Genomic DNA, 17,239 nt, shown 5'->3' with positions numbered 1-17,239 from the left:
ACTAGGTGGCAGGTAGAAATTGGAAGGGTTCCAGGGAGACTATTAGTGAAAGCTTAAAAGGACTCATGAAGGCCATTATTGATGACCTAAAGGAAAGTAAAATAAATTTACTGGAAGCTAGAGGCAACACTGACACCTGCAGTAATGTGAAAAAGGGTAAATATACCTAACGAATTCAATGATCTAGCTAAAGTGATTTCCCAGCAGAGTACTGACAGTGACACCTGGCTTCTCCTTGCTACCTATGACAAAATATACAAGAGGAAGAGGTGAGCTAAGAATGAACTGCTAAATAGGAAGCAACCAGGACTTGCCAAGCTTGACAATAATACTGTTTCTCCTTTCCAGCTTCTCCAGATGGTAAATTATTCTGTAATTAAGACAGGACCTCAGAGCAAAGTCAAACCTAAGGTGGGTCTGTGGGAGAGACTTTGTAAAGACCTCAAAGATTCAAGGTAGTGCTTCATAGAACATTTCAGAATGACAAAGGTCTTCTAAAGATTTTAAGGTGTACCTAACAGATCCTGTCTATTATATAACAGAATTTATGGGAGTCTTAAGTATGTTTGCCTGCAGCATTCTCCCAAGGAACCCCAGATAGAAAAGTTCCTATCTCAAACAGATTTGTAGTGGTGTATTGTCTAAGGAAGTGAATCCCACTGATATTTTTTACAAAACCTACATAATTCTTAAGAGAATGGTTCTGGTGGAAGCACAATGAGTTTGAACTAAAAGAGACAGAAACAGTGCAAAATGAAAAGAGATCTTTGGATGCCTCATCTTTTTCATCCAGGAAGCAGATCCAGGAGGCTTTTTTGCTAATTTAATTTTCTTATGGGAAATATAGGTTTCAACTCAGAGGGTGGAACCAAGAGCTACACAGAACAACTCACAGAGAGTAAACTGAGCACCAATGGAAGAATTGGCAACATGTTCTCAGCTGGATTTCAGAATGGCTAGGGGCCAGTGAGTGTCGTGTGCCTCCCATATTCCCCATTATTGAACAGGAATATCTGTAAGAATTATCTTATACCTGCCTACCATCGTATTCTGGATGTCTGTGTGTGTGGACAGCTAACTTGTCTCTTTAGTTCACAGATCTTCAGATTGAGAAGAAAGATACTCAAGAAGCTATACTGAAGGAATTATACCTGAGGAACTTCATCTGTATCTGGACCTGATATAAATGATACAATCTTAGACCTTGAGCCTGAGCATGATGCTATAATGGAATGAGACTTTGGGCGGGGGCGGGCTTTAAAGGAGGGATGACCATATTTTACAGGTGGGAGGAATGTGAACCTTTGTGGCTAGAAGGCAGATTTTCCAAAGGTGGTTACAATGTTTCCCATTCCACCTGCTCTTCTAGAATCCTGCCACTCTCCTTTTGAGAGGTGGACTCTGTGTTTTCCTTGAACTTGGTGGGTCTTTGTAATTGCCTTGACCATTACTGTACAGCAAGCGTGATGCTGTGTAGCTTCCAAGACTAGGTCAAAAACATGCCATACTATTCAGCTTTGCTACGTTGGGATGCTCACTCTTGGAACCCAGCCCAATTAGCCATTGTAAAGGCCCACAAGGAGAGAACTGAGACCCTGTGAACCATAGCCCTGCCTGAGATCTTAGCTGACAGCCAATACTAACTTGCCTGCCATGTGAGTGAGAAAAATTAATGGTTAATGTTTTTTTAAAATAAATTTATTTATTTATTTTTGGCTGCATTGGGTCTTCTTTGCTGTGCATGGGCTTTTCTCTAGTTGCAGAGAGCGGGGGCTACTCTTTGTTGTGGTGCGCAGGCTTCTCAATGTGGTGGCTTCTCTTGTTGTGGAGCACGGGCTCTAGGCGCGGGTTTCAGTAGTTGTGGTGCACAGGCTTAGTAGTTGTGTCGCACAGGCTTAGTAGTTGTGGCGCACGGGCTTAGTTGCTCTGCGGCATGTGGGATCTTCCCGGACCAGGGCTTGAACCCGTGTCCCCCGCATTGGCAGGCGGATTCTTAACCACTGTGCCACCAGGGAAGTCCGAGAATGGTTAATGTTTTAAGCCACTGTGTTTTGGGGTGGTTTGTTACAAAGCAATAGATAACTGAAATGCCCCCCAAAACACAGTCACATAAAACAATATTTTGGGGCTTCCCTGGTGGCACAGTGGGAAGATTCAAATGGCTGGGGGCTAGAATCATCTTGAGGTTTTTTCAGTCACATCCCTGTAATTGGGCTGAGATGACTCAAAGGTTGAGCTCATTTGGGACTATTACAGGAAGAGCTTACAGTTGGCCTCTCCGTGTATTTGGGGCTTCCTCACAGCATCACAGCCTCAAAGTTGTAAAACTTCTTAGGGTGGCTCAGGGCTCCAAGAGTAGGTGTTCCCAGCAAACAAGGTGGGATCACCTTCATGGCCTTTACGACCTACCTTCTGAAATCATAAAGCATCGATTCTGCTGTACTCTACTAACTGAGGCAGTCAGAAACCCATCCAGATTTGAGGGGAGGGGACATAGATCTCCCACCTCTTGGTGGCAGAAATGTCAAAGAATTTATGTTATAAATTCTATGTTATAAAACTGCCACAAACAATTTTTCTGTGATGTGTTAAATATGGTTAACTTGCTTGAGGTTTATGGTTGTTATGAACTGAATGTGTCCCCTCAAAACTCATATGTTGAAATCCGAAACCCCAATGTGATGGTATTTGAAGGTAGAACCTTTGGGAGGTTGTTAGGTTTAAATGAGGTCATGAGAGTGAAGCCCCCATGATGGGATTAGTGTCCTTATGAAATGAGGAAGAGAAACTGGAGCTCCCTCTCTCTCCCTGCCAGGTAAGGACTCAGGAAGAAGACAGCCGTCTATAAGCCAGGAAGAGGCGCCACCAGGAACTGAATCTGCCAGAACGTTGATCTTGGACTTCCCAGCCTCCAGAACTGTGAGAAATAAATGTCTGTTGTTTAAGCCACCCCATCTACGGTATTTTGTTATAGAAGCCTGAGCTGACTAAGACATAGTGCTGTTGGAATATGTGGCTGATGTCTTTGTCAGCTTTAGAAAATTCTCAGCCATTATCTCTTCAAATACACTTACACAATACTTTGTAGCCTTGATGTCAGAGAAAGGGATGATGATACCTCTAAGAATGTCACAGTATGATTTTCCAAAGTCTGTTCTTAGAGCCAGTAAGCAAAAAGGAAAATAGCTCATAGTCAGTCACCTTTGGAACAGAGTTTTGACTTAACCATCCAGAGCCAGATGCTCCCCGTCTTACTGTAACTCCTCTCAGAGGATTCTTCTCTAATCTCCATGAGAAAGGGTCAGTCTGGCTTTCCTTCTGTCAACACCTCTCTGTATATTTTAGCCAATGAAAATTCTATCCTGCTACCAGTAGCTGAACCAGTAGCAAACACTGAATGGCCATTCTCTCCCAGTGATGGAAAAAGTAGCCCAGTATTTGTTCAGCTTTAAATTTCATCTGTGCCTCAAAGTGTTAAGTTAAAAAATCTAGATGAAAACACAAATTTTAATAGTGTTGATACTTTTTACTATTTAGTATTGTATACTTCTAGTTGAATCTTCTACAATAGGCATGTGTTACATTAGAAAAATTAATGACAAAATTAATCTCAAAAAAGTTACCTAAAATATAGCATTAATACCAATGACATGAATTTAATGTTATCCAGGGGACAAGTGATTCACATAAGATTATTAAACACTAAAATCTGACCTTGAATCTCTCCTGTCAATAACAGACCAATTACAATTTGGGGCATTACAATTTGGGGCAAGCTCCAAGGTGTTTGGTGAAGAAGGTTAGAATTTGCTTCCAAGCATCTACCTGGGCCTTAGAATGAGCCCTGGGCTCCCCACCCCAGATCACAGGTTTGTCCAGTAATTTGTGTAGGGAAGCTGGGCACATGGGAAAGTAAGGAGGCTCAATGTAATGCCCAGTCCCAGGGTAAGAGACGATCTGGGGTTTTTCCTTTCCATGGGCCTGTAACCGTTCAGAGGCTATCTGGGCGTATAACTCACTCCTCCAGTTATGGTCATCCTGACCAACAATGAAGAGGATGGGCCCCTGGGCCTTCTCTATTGGAATCATGCAGGGGTTCTCACATCCCCCTACAATATCATTCCTTATATCCACAATGTCCAGGAGGCCTGAAAAAGCTACCTTCATTCTCCTTAGGTCATGGCCCAGTGGTGGAATGCTATTCTCCTTGTAGTATATGGCTTTGTTTCCATTGAAGCCAGATCCATTGATGGAAACTGTGGCTGAGATGTTCTTCAAAAATGAGGCCATGGAGAGACAAATATCAGCCCCTAAAGAAATGCCCAGAAGTCCAATGCCAGGGCCCTTTACCTGTAAGAAAAGAAGGGACAAGAGTCAAAAGTCAAGAACCTACCCAACAGAAAAATGTTTTTCTAAATGCAACTAGAGATGCTGCTAGCTTTAATTTGTGAATTGGCCACAAGAGACTCAACCTCAGCTGACAGAGTTTCTTCCCATGTAGAGATCTTGCTGGACACACGGCAAACAAATCTTAAACTCACTGGCAAATTTGGGAATTGGCTGCAAACTTCCAGAGAGTCATCCACTAGAGAATGCTGAGTCATTGGAGCCTGTCAATTTCAGAGCTCCATTCATGTTGAATTAAAGCATCAATGTTCCTGGGCATCTGTGTGGAACCAAATTCTGTTCCAAGAAGCGACTCTTTCGTCAGACCCCATCTAAATATATACTGACAAATGATTAACTTTATAGAAACAAAGTAAAACTTCAGAGTCCAACTGAGTGGTTCTAAGCTTATGAAATGGGTGGACAAGTTTTGATCAAAATCTGAGAACATACTCTGCTATCAGAAAAATAAAGATTAAAAAGCATGCAAAGCTAAAAATTTAGAAACTCCACTTGCAAAAGAAATTTTAATATTACTACATAATTCCCTAAAATAAAACATCACATGAATTTTCCAGTGAATTCTGCAACATTAATCCATCTGACAGAGAAAGGGGAGTAGAAGAAATCTCTGTGAAAGAAGAATAGAGCAGCATCAATGCACCTGGCACAGGTGAGTGCAAAGTGACACCCTCTCTGGAGGTAGTTCTAGAGAGAATGATAAAGGACATTAGGAGAACCTGGGTGTGTTGAAGCATGTAGCACAGGGCTTCTTCAAAGTAGTCCAGGTGTATGGTGTCGAATTTCTTGGGAAGATCTTCAAAGTCACAATAAGCTAGAGCCAATGTGGCAAAGCCATGGCCAGCCAGAAGGCTGGCCCGATATTCCAACAGGGCTCCTCCAACACCAAAGATGTCAATGATCCCTGGGAAAGGTCCTGGTCCTAGAGAAGGTAATATTATAAAGAGAAGGTATTATATAATTTAAAGAAATTGCTTTCCTTTTAGAGAGCTTTCTGAAGTATTTAGTGGGTTCCCGTGAATCAAAGAAAACGGCTTCCTGAGTCATTATGGACAAGGGATACAAGTTCCAAGTTATCTCCAAGGTTCTAAGAATCTTTAGTTGTAAGGGAGGGTAACAAAGTCTAATGACTGCATCATTGAAGGAGGAATTTCACCTTTTAGACAGTGTTGAATTGCAGTGTTCTGTTACAGGACTGGACACAGAGTTAATAATCAAAACAAAGCTTTATATTGTGTTGCACCAACCCTTGCCATTCGTTATTTTTGGTTCAGATGTCTACTTAGAGGAAAGAAAAAGAAATACCAGGCAAGGCTTCAGGTGAGGAAGGCAGTGAAGTCTGAAAAGTGATCTGTGGTAGAGAGGAACATGAAAAAGTGGGTAAGGGGCCCAGTGTACCCAGGACACTACAGAAGGGAGACGTGGCAATAGATTCCTTGACCGTCATCATTTAGTGTAAAAGCGATCAGCTGATGCCTGTAGAGATCTGTAGCGTAGTTATTAATAGCAAAGTGAACCTACCGATCCCATCCAGTCTTTTTTTTTATCTGCATAATAACAGTATCCACCTCATTGGGATAGTATAGAGATTAAATGAATTAATGCAAGCAAAACGCGTAGCACAGTGCGGAACATATCAAAAGCCTCCAATGTGGCTGTCAGGTTTCTGATTTAGTCAACATCCGCTTCTCTGACCCTGCTCCCAAGCCAAACTCCCTGGGAGTTGGTGTCAGAAACCAAGGCAGCCCAGGGAACATGCTGTCGAGGTCCCAGCACCCCAGCCTTACCCGGCGGCAGGAAGAGCGTGGCGCGCACCCGGCCCGCGCGCACGGGCTCGCGCCGCACCCCGGGCGCCAGGAAGTCGCGCTCGTGCACCGCGCTGCCCAGTAGCCGCTGGGCGTCAGGGTCGTGGCCATCGAGCACCTCCAGCTCCACGGCGAAGGGCGTCTGCACGTCCCGCTTCAGAAACCGCCAAAAAGGCTTCTCGGGCTCCAGAGCCCAGAGAAGCCCCATGGGCTCGAGCCCCGCGAAGCTGCCGCCCAGCGCGGGCGCGCGCTCGAGGTCCAGCTGGCCGTTGGCGTCGGCGCAGTAGCGCGCGTGGGCTCGGAAGAGCGCGTCCTTCTCGTCGCGCAGGGACGCGCGCAGCGTGACCGGCTGCCCCGGGGCCAGGCCGCGCACGGCGATGCGCACCGGCTCGTCCCAGCGGCAGCGGCCCGCCGGCTCCAGCGTCACTGTCACCGCCATCCCAGGCGCACGGCTGCGGTCGCGACTAGTCTGAGGTAAAAGTGCCCGGTCGTTCTCTAGGCCCAGGGCGGGGCGTACCGGGATGTCCTGCTGTCCGGCTGTAGCGCCCAACCCGCCCGCGTATACGCCTCTTCTCAAACCTCTCCCTCGTGGGAGTGAAACTTGTTGGGTATGGATTCGTGGTGAAACCAGAGCTGAATGACTTTAGGCAGAATACCAAGAATTCCAGCCTCTCCATGGAAAAGGACAACCTTTTTTTTTTTTTCTAACTTTTAATGAGTTATACACACACAAAAAGTGCGTAAATTCTATGTGTGTATTTTAATGAATTTCACAACCCGAACATACTTGGGGTAACCAAGCACAAGGATCCAGAAACATCATCACTTCTCCAGAAGTCACCCTCATTTCTGCTCCAGTCACTTTCCCTTCCCCAAGGTGCTCTATCCGAGTCCAACAAAACGGGCTAGTTTTTCCCAACTCTGCCTTTTATGGTGATGAATCCTTCAGTGTGCCTTTTTTAGTGTCTGCTTTCGCTCAACGTTCATTACGTTTGTGAGATTCATCGTTTTGTTGGGTGTAGTTTGTTCATTATCACTGCGAAATAGTATTTCATTTTGTGATCGTAAATGTATTTGACGATTTTATTGCCTGTGGACAGTTGGTAGTTCTGAGTTTAGGACTCTTAGGAATAGTGCTCTGAGCATTCAGTGAACATGTGTCCATTTTGATGGACATGTATGTGCGTTTCAGTGGAGTGAATACCTAGGAGTGGAATTGCTGTATTATAGAGAATAAGAATGTTCGGCCTTAGTAGGTACTAAATGTCCAGCTTTTGAATGTCACGTTAGAAGCAATATAGGTATAATGTTCAGGGATGCCCAGCATTTTATATGTAGTATAGTAATGGCTACTCTTTAGCAATGTCCCACCTGTTGTACATACAAAATTTAACAAGTTTATAAAACACTGGGAGTGTTTTTCAAATATTGGAAAGGAGGAAACTGAGGCTTGGAAAATGTTAAGATGCTGAGGATTAGCCTCTAATAACTGTCAGAACCATGACTTAACTCCAAATGTGGAACTCAACAGTGAGCAGCAGCATTGCAGTGAAATATATTAGAATTCTACCTCTGAGTTCAGCACTGACTAGTTCTGAAGTCTTAAGTAAGTTTATATCTTTTGGGGTTTAAGAGTTCTTGTGCGTAACGTGATGGAAGTGTCCTATATGGAGATAAAAGGTGATAGTGTATGTGAAAGTCTTAGAAGAATATTGGGAAGCAAAATGTCATGTTTGATTTCGTAGAGGCAGAGATTGAGCCCATGCAGTGTTTTGTTTCTCATGAGATATTTGCCATAGGTTTGGATCCTGCTTTTTAAATTCTTTTTAAAGGAAAAAACATATTTTCTAAAGCAGATGTAAGCAATACTGAAACGTTTACAGTGTGAATGATAGAGTCTTCTCTGTTCATTTGCTGCTTTCCCCCAAAGATGAGTGCATCCAACTAGATTTTGATTCTGAATGTTTAAAGTACGTACATATATGGGAGTGTGAACATGCTACGGTACTATTCTTTTTGTTGTTGTTTGTTTGCTTTTTTAAATAAAAAAGTTATATACTTTGTATTATTTTCCTACTTCAACCACTTGTTTAAGATAAATTTTGATTTTTAAAATACTAATAGGCATTATTTTTGAAAAAGTTTCAACTTTACAGTAAAATTCAACAGAAAGCATAGAGAATTCCCATATCCCCACTTTCCCTTCCCACACAATTTTCCCTATTATTAATATTTTGTGTTAGCGTGGCATATTTGTTACAGTGGATGGACCAATATTGATACATTATTATTAACCGAAGTCTAAGTTAGGTTATATAGGCATACCTCCTTTTATTGCTCTTTGCAGATATTGAGTATTTTACAAATTGAAGGATTGTGGCAACCCTACATCCAGCAAGTCTATCAACGTTATTTTCTCAACAGCATTATTATTATTATTATTTTAACATCTTTATTGGAGTATAATTGCTTTACAATGGTGTGTTAGTTTCTGCTTCATAACAAAGTGAATCAGTTATACATATACATATGTTCCCATATCTCTTTCCTCTTTGCATCTCCCTCCCACCTCCCTATCCCACCCCTCTAGGTGGTCACAAAGCACCAAGCTGATCTCCCTGTGCTATGTGGCTGCTTCCCACTAGCTATCTATTTTATGTTTGGTAGTGTATATATGTCCATGCCACTCTCTCACTTTGTCACAGCTTACCCTTCCTCCTCCCCATATCCTCAGGTCCACGCTCTAGTAGGTCTGTGTCTTTATTCCTGTCTTACCCCTAAGCATTATTTTTTAATTAAGATATATACATTGTTTTTTTAAGACATAATGTTATTGCACATTTAATAGACTACAGTACAGTGTAGACATAGCTTTTATATGCACTGGGAAGCCTAAAAATTTGTGTGATTTGCTTTATTGTAGTGGTCTGAAACCAAACCTGCAATATCTCGGAGGTATGCCTGTAAAAATTGACAAGTGCATAATGTCATGTATTCATCACTACAGTATCATACAGAATAATTTTATTGACCTAAAAATTCTGTGTGCTTCACCTGTTCGTCCCCTCCTCCCATCCGCAGGTGACCATTGATATTTTTAGGTGTAGTTTTGCCAGAACATCATATAGTTGGAGTCATACAGTATGTAGCATTTTCATATTAGCTTCTTTCACTTAGCAATATGCACCTAAGCCTCTTGCATGTTTTTCTGAAGCCTGATATGTCATTTCTTTTTTTGCTGAGTAACATTCTATTGTATGGATGTATTATACAATAGAGTGATTGTTGGATCATATGCTGAGGCTATGTTTAGCTTTGTTAGAAATAGGTAACTGTCTTCCAAAGTGTCTGTACCATTTTGCATTTTCACCAGCAACAAATGAGAGTTACTCTTGCTCCATATTCTCTCCAACATTTAATTTTATCAGTATTTTAGAGTTCAGTCATTTTAATAGGTATGTAGTCGTATCTCATTGTTAATTTTACTTTGCAGTTCTGTAATGACATATGATGTTGAGCATCTTTTCATATGCTTGTCATCCATATATCTTCTTTGGTGAGGTATCCATATCTTTTGCCCATTTTTTAAACATTGAAGAATAATTGACCTACAACATTATGTCAGTGCCAGGTGCACAACGTAGGCACTCAGTATTTCTGTACATTACAAAATGTACATAGGTCTAGTTATCATCTCTCACCATACAAAGTTATTACAATATTATTGACTGTATTCCCCATGCTGTACATTTCATCCCTGTGACTCAAGTATTTTGTAATGGAAGTGTGTACCTTAATGTCCCTTGCCTCTTTCACTGAACCACCTACCTCCTCTCCCTTGGCAACCACCTGTTTCTTCTCTGTATCTGTGAGTCTGTTTCTGTCTTGTTTTGTTTTGTTTTTTAGATTCCACATATAAGTGAAATCATATGGTATTTGTCTTTCTCTGTCTGATATATTTCACTTAGTAAAATACCCTCTAGGTCCATCCATGTATTGTAAGTAGCAAGATTTCAATCTTTTTTATGGCTCAGTAATATGTGTGTATGTGTGTGTGTGTATACATATACATATATACTGCATATATCACATCTTCTTTATCCATTCATCTATTCATGGGCACTTAGGTTGCTTCCATATCTTGTTTATTATAAATCCTGCTACAATGAATATTGGGGTGCATATATCTTTTTGAATTAGTGTTTTTGTTTTCTTTGGAAAACACCCAGAAGTGGAATTGCTGGATCATATGGGTGTTCTGCTTTTATTTGTGAGGAACCTCCATACTGTTTTCCAGAGCAGCTGCACTAACTTATATTCCCACCAATGGTACATGAGTATTCACTTTCTCTACATTCAAGCCAGCACTTGTTATTTGTTGTCTTTTTGATAACAGCCATTCTGCAAGTGTGAGGTGATATCTCATTGTGAGTTTGATTTTCATTTCCCTGATGGCTAGTGATGTTGAGCATCTTTTTTATGTGCCCGGTGGGTATCTGTATGTCTTCTTTGGAAAAATGTCTATGCAAGTCCTCTGCCCATTTTTTTTTAATCAGGCTGTTTGTTTTTGTCATGTTGCATTGTATGAGTTCTTTGTCTATTTTGGCTGTTAACCCCTTATCAGATATATTGTGTGCAAATATCTTCTCCCATTCAATAGGGTGCCTTTTCATTTTGTTGATGACAAAGGCAATGACAAAGAGCATACTGTCTATGTTTTCTTCCAGGAGTTTTATGGTTTCAGGTCTTATGTTTAAGTCTTTAGTCCATTTTGAGTTTATTATTGTATATGGTGTGAGAAAGTAGTCCAGTTTGATTCTTCTGCAGGTAGCTGACCAGTTTTTCCAGTACCATTTATTGAATAGATTGCCTTTTCCCACTGTATATTCTTGCATCCTCTGTCATAGGTAAATTGACCACATAAGCATGAGTTTATTCCTGGGCTTTCTCTTCTGTTTCATTGATCTATGTGTGCATTTTTATGCCAGTACCATGCTGTTTTTATGATTGTAGCTTTGTAGTTTAGTTTAAAATCAGGTAGCATGATACCTCCACCTTTGTTCTACTTGTTCAACATTGCTTTGGCTATTTAGGGTCTTTTGTATTTCCATAAAAAGTTTAGGATTATTTGTTTTAGTTTTGTGAAAAATGCCATTGATATTTTGATAGATTGCAGTGAATCTGTAGATTGTTTTGGGTAGTATGGACATTTTAAGGATATTAATTATTTTTAAAATGTACCTGAAACTAACACAACATTGGTAAATCAACTGTACTCCAATAAAAATTTTAAAAAATAAAGATATTAATTCTTCCCATCCATGAGCACTGTATGTATTTGTATTTACTTTTATCATTTTCAATTTATTTCCTCAATGTCTTATGGTTTTCAGAGTATAGGTCTTTCATGTCCTTGATTAAATTTATTACCATGTATTTTATTCTTTTTTGATGCAGTTGTAACTGGGATTGTTTTTACATTTCTCTTTCTGATAGTTTGTTGTTAGTGTATAGAAAAGCAACAGATTCCTTTTTTTAAAAATTAATTTATTTATTTTTGGCTGTGTTGGGTCTTCATTGCTGCACACGGGCTTTCTCTAGTTGCGGTGAGCGGGAGCTACTCTTTGTTGCAGTGTGCAGCACGCGGGCTCAGTAGTTGTGGCTCACAGGCTCAGTAGTTGTGGTGCACGGGCTTAGTTGCTCCGCAGCATGTGGGGTCTTCCCAGACCAGGGATCGAACGCGTGTTCTCTGCATTGGCAGGTGGATTCTCAACCACTGCGCCACCAGGGAAGCCCAGCAACAGATTTCTGTATATTAATTTTTTAATTTTTATTTCATATTGGAGTATAGTTGATCAACAATGTTGTGTTAGTTTCAGGTGTACAGCAAAGTGATTCAGTTATACATATACATATATCTATTCTTTTTCAAATTGTTTTCCCATTTAGGTTGTTAAAGAATATTGAGCAGAGTTCCCTGTGCTATACAGTAGGTCCTTGTTGGTTATCTATCTATCTGTCTATCTATTTATTTATTTATTTTTAGCTGCGTTGGGTCTTCATTGCTGCACGTGGGCTTTCTCTAGTTGCGGTTAGCAGGGGCTGCTCTTTGTTGCGGTGCATGGGCTTCTCCTTGCGGTGGCTTCTCTTGTTTTGGAGCACAGACAGTAGGCCACGGGCTTCAGTAGTTGTGGCACGCGGGCTCAGTAGTTGTGGCTCGTGGGCTGTAGAGCGCAGGCTCGGTAGTTGTGGCGCAAGGGCTTAGTTGCTCCGTGGCATGTGGGATCTTCCCTGACCAGGGCTTGAACCCGTGTCCCCTGCATTGGCAGGTGGATTCTTAACCACTGTGACACCACGGAAGTCCTGGTTATCTATTTTAAATATGGCAGTGTGTACATGTCAATCCCCAAATTATTTTGTATCCTGAAACTTTTTTACTGAATTTAATTATAAGTTCTAATAGTTTTTTTGGTGGCGTCTTTACAGTTTTCTGTATATAGTATCATGTCATCTGCAAACAGTGAGTTTTACTTCTTTCTTTCCAGTTTGGATGCGTTTTATTTCTTTTTCTTGTCTGATTGCTGTAACTAGGAATTCCAATACTGTGTTGAATAAAAGTGGAAAGAGTGGGCATCCTTGTCTTGTATCCTGATCTTAGAAGAAAAGCTTTCGGCTTTTGAACATTGAGTATGATGTTACGTTATACATGAGTATGATGTTGCATTGTACATGAGTATGATGTTGCATCATACATGAGTATGATGCAGCATTAGCTGCAGCTTGTCATATATGGTTTTTGTTATGCTGAGGTATGTTCCCTCTATACCTACATTGTTGAGAGTTTTTATCATAAACGGATGTTGAGAGAAAAGGTTTTCCTGCATATACTGAGATGATCATGTCATTTTTATTTCAGTTTATTAATGTGGGATATCCCATTGATTGATTTGTTGATACTGACCTGTCCTTGTGTCCCTAGGATAAATCCCACTTGATTGTGGTGTATGATCTTTTTAATGTATCATTGACTTCAGCCTGCTAATATTTTGTTTGGGATATTTACATCTATGTTCATCAGCCATAGTGGCTTTCATTTTCTTTTTTTTGGTGGTGTCTTTGTCTGGTTTTAACAGGGTGATACTGGCCTGTAGAATGTGTTTGGAAACCTTTACTTTGAACTTTTCAATTTTTTGGAATAGTTTGAGAATGATAGGTGTTAACTTTTGTTTACTATTTGGTAAAATTTTTATTACTGACTCTATTTCATTATTGGTAATCAGTCTGTTTATATATTCTATTTCTTCCTGATTCAGCCTTGGGAGATTGTATTTCCTAGGATTATATGCCAATAAAATCCTAGGATTTTATTGGCATATAATTGTAGTTATCTTGTATAATCCTTTGTATCCTTGTTTTTTACCCATTCAGCCACTCTATGTATTCTGATTGGAGCATTTAGTCCATTTACCTTTAAAGTAATTATTGATAGGTGTGTACTTAACTGCCATTTTGTTAATTGTATTCTGGTTGGTTTTTGTAGTTGTTTTTTGTTTCTTCTTTCTCTCTTTCCTTGTGATTTGATGACTATATTTAGTGTTATGTTTAGATTCCTTTCTTTTGTGTGTGTGTGTATCTCTTATAGAATTTTGTTTGTGTGGGCCAGGAGGTTTACTTATAGAAATCTACGTATATATGTGATTATTTTAAGTTTCTGATCTCTTAATTTCAGACACATTTTAACCACTCTGCATTTTTACTCTCCCCACCTCACCCCACTGTTCACTGTTTGTGACATCATATTTTATATCCTTTTGTTTTGTGTGTATCTTAACTACTTACCGTGGATATATTAGGTGATTTGACTACTTTGTCTTTTAACCTTGCTTTATTAGTGGTTGAACTTGTACCTTTACTGTGCCTTTACAAATGACATTTTTTCTTTCATACTTTTAACATTTCTAGTTGTGGCCTATTCTTTTCTACTTAGAGAAGTTTTTTTTAACATTATTTTCTAAAGTAGTTTAGTGGTCCTGAACTTTTATAGTTTTTTCTTGTCTTAAAAACTCTTTATTTCTCCTTCAAATCTGAGTGATGGCCTTGCTGGGTGTTCTTGATTGTAGGTTTTTTCCTTTCATCATTTTAAATATATCATGCTGCTCCCTTCTGGTCTGCATATTTCTGCTGAAAGGTCAGCTGACATTTTTATGGGAGTTCTCTTGTACGTTACTAGTTGCTTTTCCCTTGCTGCTTTTTAGTACTGAATTTTAAAAGTTCTTTATATATTCTAGATACAAGTCACTAACATATATGTGATTTGGAAATATTTCTTACCATTCTGTGAGCTGTCTTTTCAATTTTTTAATGGTATCCTTTGATGCATAAAGGTTTTCAATTTTGATGTCCAATTCATTTATTTTTTCTTTTGTTGCTTATACCTTGATGTCAAACCATCATCTAATCCAAGGTTACAGAGATTCACTTCTATATTTTCTTCTAAGAATTCTGTAGTTTTAGCTCTTACATTTATGTCTTTGATCCATTTTGAGTTAATTTTTGTGTTTGCTGTGAGGTAGGATTGAAATTCATTCTTTACATATGGATATCCTGTTGTGTCAACACAATTTGTTGAAAAGACCATTCTTTCTCCCTTGAATTTTCTTGTCAAAAATCAACTGACTGTAAATGTAAGAATTTATTTCTGGAATCTCATTTCTATTCCATTGATCTTTTTGTCTGTCCTTATGTATGTATCACATTCTTTTAATTACATTTGCTTTCTAGTAAGTTTTAAAATTGAGAATTGTGAGTCTTCCAGTTTTATTCCTTTTTGTCAAGATTATGGGTTTCTTGAGTTGCCATAGGAATTTTAAGAGCAACTTATCAGTTTATGCAAAGAAGCCACCTGGAATTTTGATGGAGATTGCATTGAATCTGTAGATCAATTTGCAGAGCATTTTAGTTTGCCAGGTCTGCCAGCCACAGATAGGGTGGCTGTAACAACAGAAATTTATTTTCTCACAATTTTGGAGGCTAGAAATCAAGATCGAGGTGTCAGCAGTTTCTTTTTTCCATGAGGGAAGAGTCTGTTCCAGGACTCTCTCCTTGGCTAATGGATGACCATCTTCTCCTTGTATCTGCATATGGTGTCTTCTCACATACATATTTGTATCCTCATCTCCTCTTATTATAAGGACACCAGTCATATTGGACTATGGCCCACACATATGACCTCATTTACCTTAATTACCTCTTTAAAGGCCTTATTTTCAAATACAGTCACATTCTGTGGTACTAGGGATTTGAACTTCAACATATGAATTTTGGGGAGCCACAATTCAGCCCATAATAGGGAGTACTGCCATCTTAACATAGACTAAGTTAACTCAGACTTAATATTAAGTCTTTTGATCCATGAAATGGGATGTCTTTCCATTTCTTAGGTCTTCATTATTTTTATTCAGCAATGTTTTGTAGTTTTAGGATCTGCTTTTGAGAAAACCCAAACATAAATGCTCTCAGGTTTAGAAGATAAATTTCCTGTATTTTCTTCAAATACTTTTATCCTTTATATTTTGAAGTGATCTTATTAAGTGCAACAAGTTTAGAGTTGCTATATCTTTTTGGTGAATTGAACTTTTAAAAAATCATCATGGTCTCCTTTACCTATAATAATACTTGTTCGCTTTGAGCTCATTTGGACTGATGTTAATACAGCAACACAAGGTTTATTTTTTGTTAGTATTTGCCTGATGTGCCTTTTCTGTTTTCCCTTTTTAATTTGTAAAAATATATTTTTAAGTAGTTGGTGTATCTCCAAGTAATGGCCACAGCTAGTTTTTAAAAAAATCCTGTCTCACAATCCACTTATGTTAACAGGGAAGTTTGATCCATAGATAATTATTGTGATTACTGATATATTCAGATATTTCTACCATTTTATTGTGTACTTTCTCTATGCTTCTTTTGTATTTCTTTCTTGCCCTCTTCTGGATTTGATGAGGTTTTCTTTTTTTTATTGGGTTCTCTTCTATTCATTTGTAAATTAAACATTCTTTTCTCTTAGTAGTTACTTTTGAATTTTTGAAAAGGTAACTGTTATTTTAATGACTACTCTTGAAATGTTAACAGAGTGGACAGTTATTATCTTTATCTTTCTCTCAAATATGACAAAGACCATAGAATACACTTGTCCCTCAGTATCCAGTTGGTTTCAGGACCCCCAAGGATACCCAAATCTGCAGATGCTCAAGCCCTTATATAAAATGGAATAGTATTTGCATATAACCTATGAATATTCTCCCATATAGTTTAAATCATCTCTAGATTATTTATAATACTTAATATAATACAAATAGTTGTAAATACAATGTGAAAGCTATGTAAGTAGTTTCCTGCACATGGCAAATTCAAGTTTAGCTTTTGGGAACTTTCTGGAATTTTTTTTCCTGAATAGTTTTGACCTGCAGTTGATTGAATCCACAGATGCAGAACTCATGTATTTGGAGGGCTGATTGTACTTTAACTCTGATCACCCTTTTCATTTTTCATATTATTGTTGCTTCCTGTTTCTATGTCTTTAGTGTCTGCTTTTATTTTTTATCAGTGCCTTCTTTCTTTCATTGATGAGGTTACATTTTTAAAAATTTATTGAGTTGAATGATTAGTTCTTCTGTTTTGTTTTTGTTATATACTAGTAAGTTTATTTAGGGCTATACTTTTCTTCTGAACACCAATATGGCTACATGTGTGATGGTTTTATATGCAGTACTGTTGACCCTTGAACACCTCAGGGTTTAGAGGTACCAACCCCCCCCATGCAGTCAAAAATCTGAGTATAACGTTATGGCTTTCCATCTTTGTGATTCTGCATCCACAGATTCAACCAAGAGTGGGTTTATTGAAAAATTCCATGTATAAATGGACCCATGCAGTTCAAACTCTTGATATTCAAGGGTTAGCTGTATTTTCATTTGTTGTTTCATCATAATTTAAAGATAGTTTTTAGCTTCCTTTAGCTCCTTTTTTTT

General features: G+C 39.0%; 1 protein-coding gene across 1 annotated transcript in view; it reads right to left on the bottom strand.

The window, feature by feature from the left end:
* Positions 1–3,577: 3,577 nt before the first annotated feature.
* Positions 3,578–17,239, bottom strand: part of LOC307049657 (uncharacterized protein) — a 31,927-nt gene continuing 18,265 nt past the window's right edge. The window contains exons 8-10 of the mRNA XM_079699186.1: positions 6,195–6,749; positions 5,127–5,329; positions 3,578–4,350 (exon numbers count right to left, since the gene is read on the bottom strand). Of these exons, the coding sequence (XP_079555312.1) occupies positions 3,760–4,350; positions 5,127–5,329; positions 6,195–6,749 (1,349 nt within the window). The 3' untranslated portion in view covers positions 3,578–3,759. The remainder of the gene's footprint in view (positions 4,351–5,126; positions 5,330–6,194; positions 6,750–17,239) is intronic.

The sequence above is a fragment of the Hyperoodon ampullatus genome (assembly GCF_949752795.1).
Source record: "Hyperoodon ampullatus genome assembly, chromosome: 3".
NCBI classification, from domain to species: domain Eukaryota; kingdom Metazoa; phylum Chordata; class Mammalia; order Artiodactyla; family Ziphiidae; genus Hyperoodon; species Hyperoodon ampullatus.
This window is presented reverse-complemented; position numbering and strand designations above follow the sequence as displayed.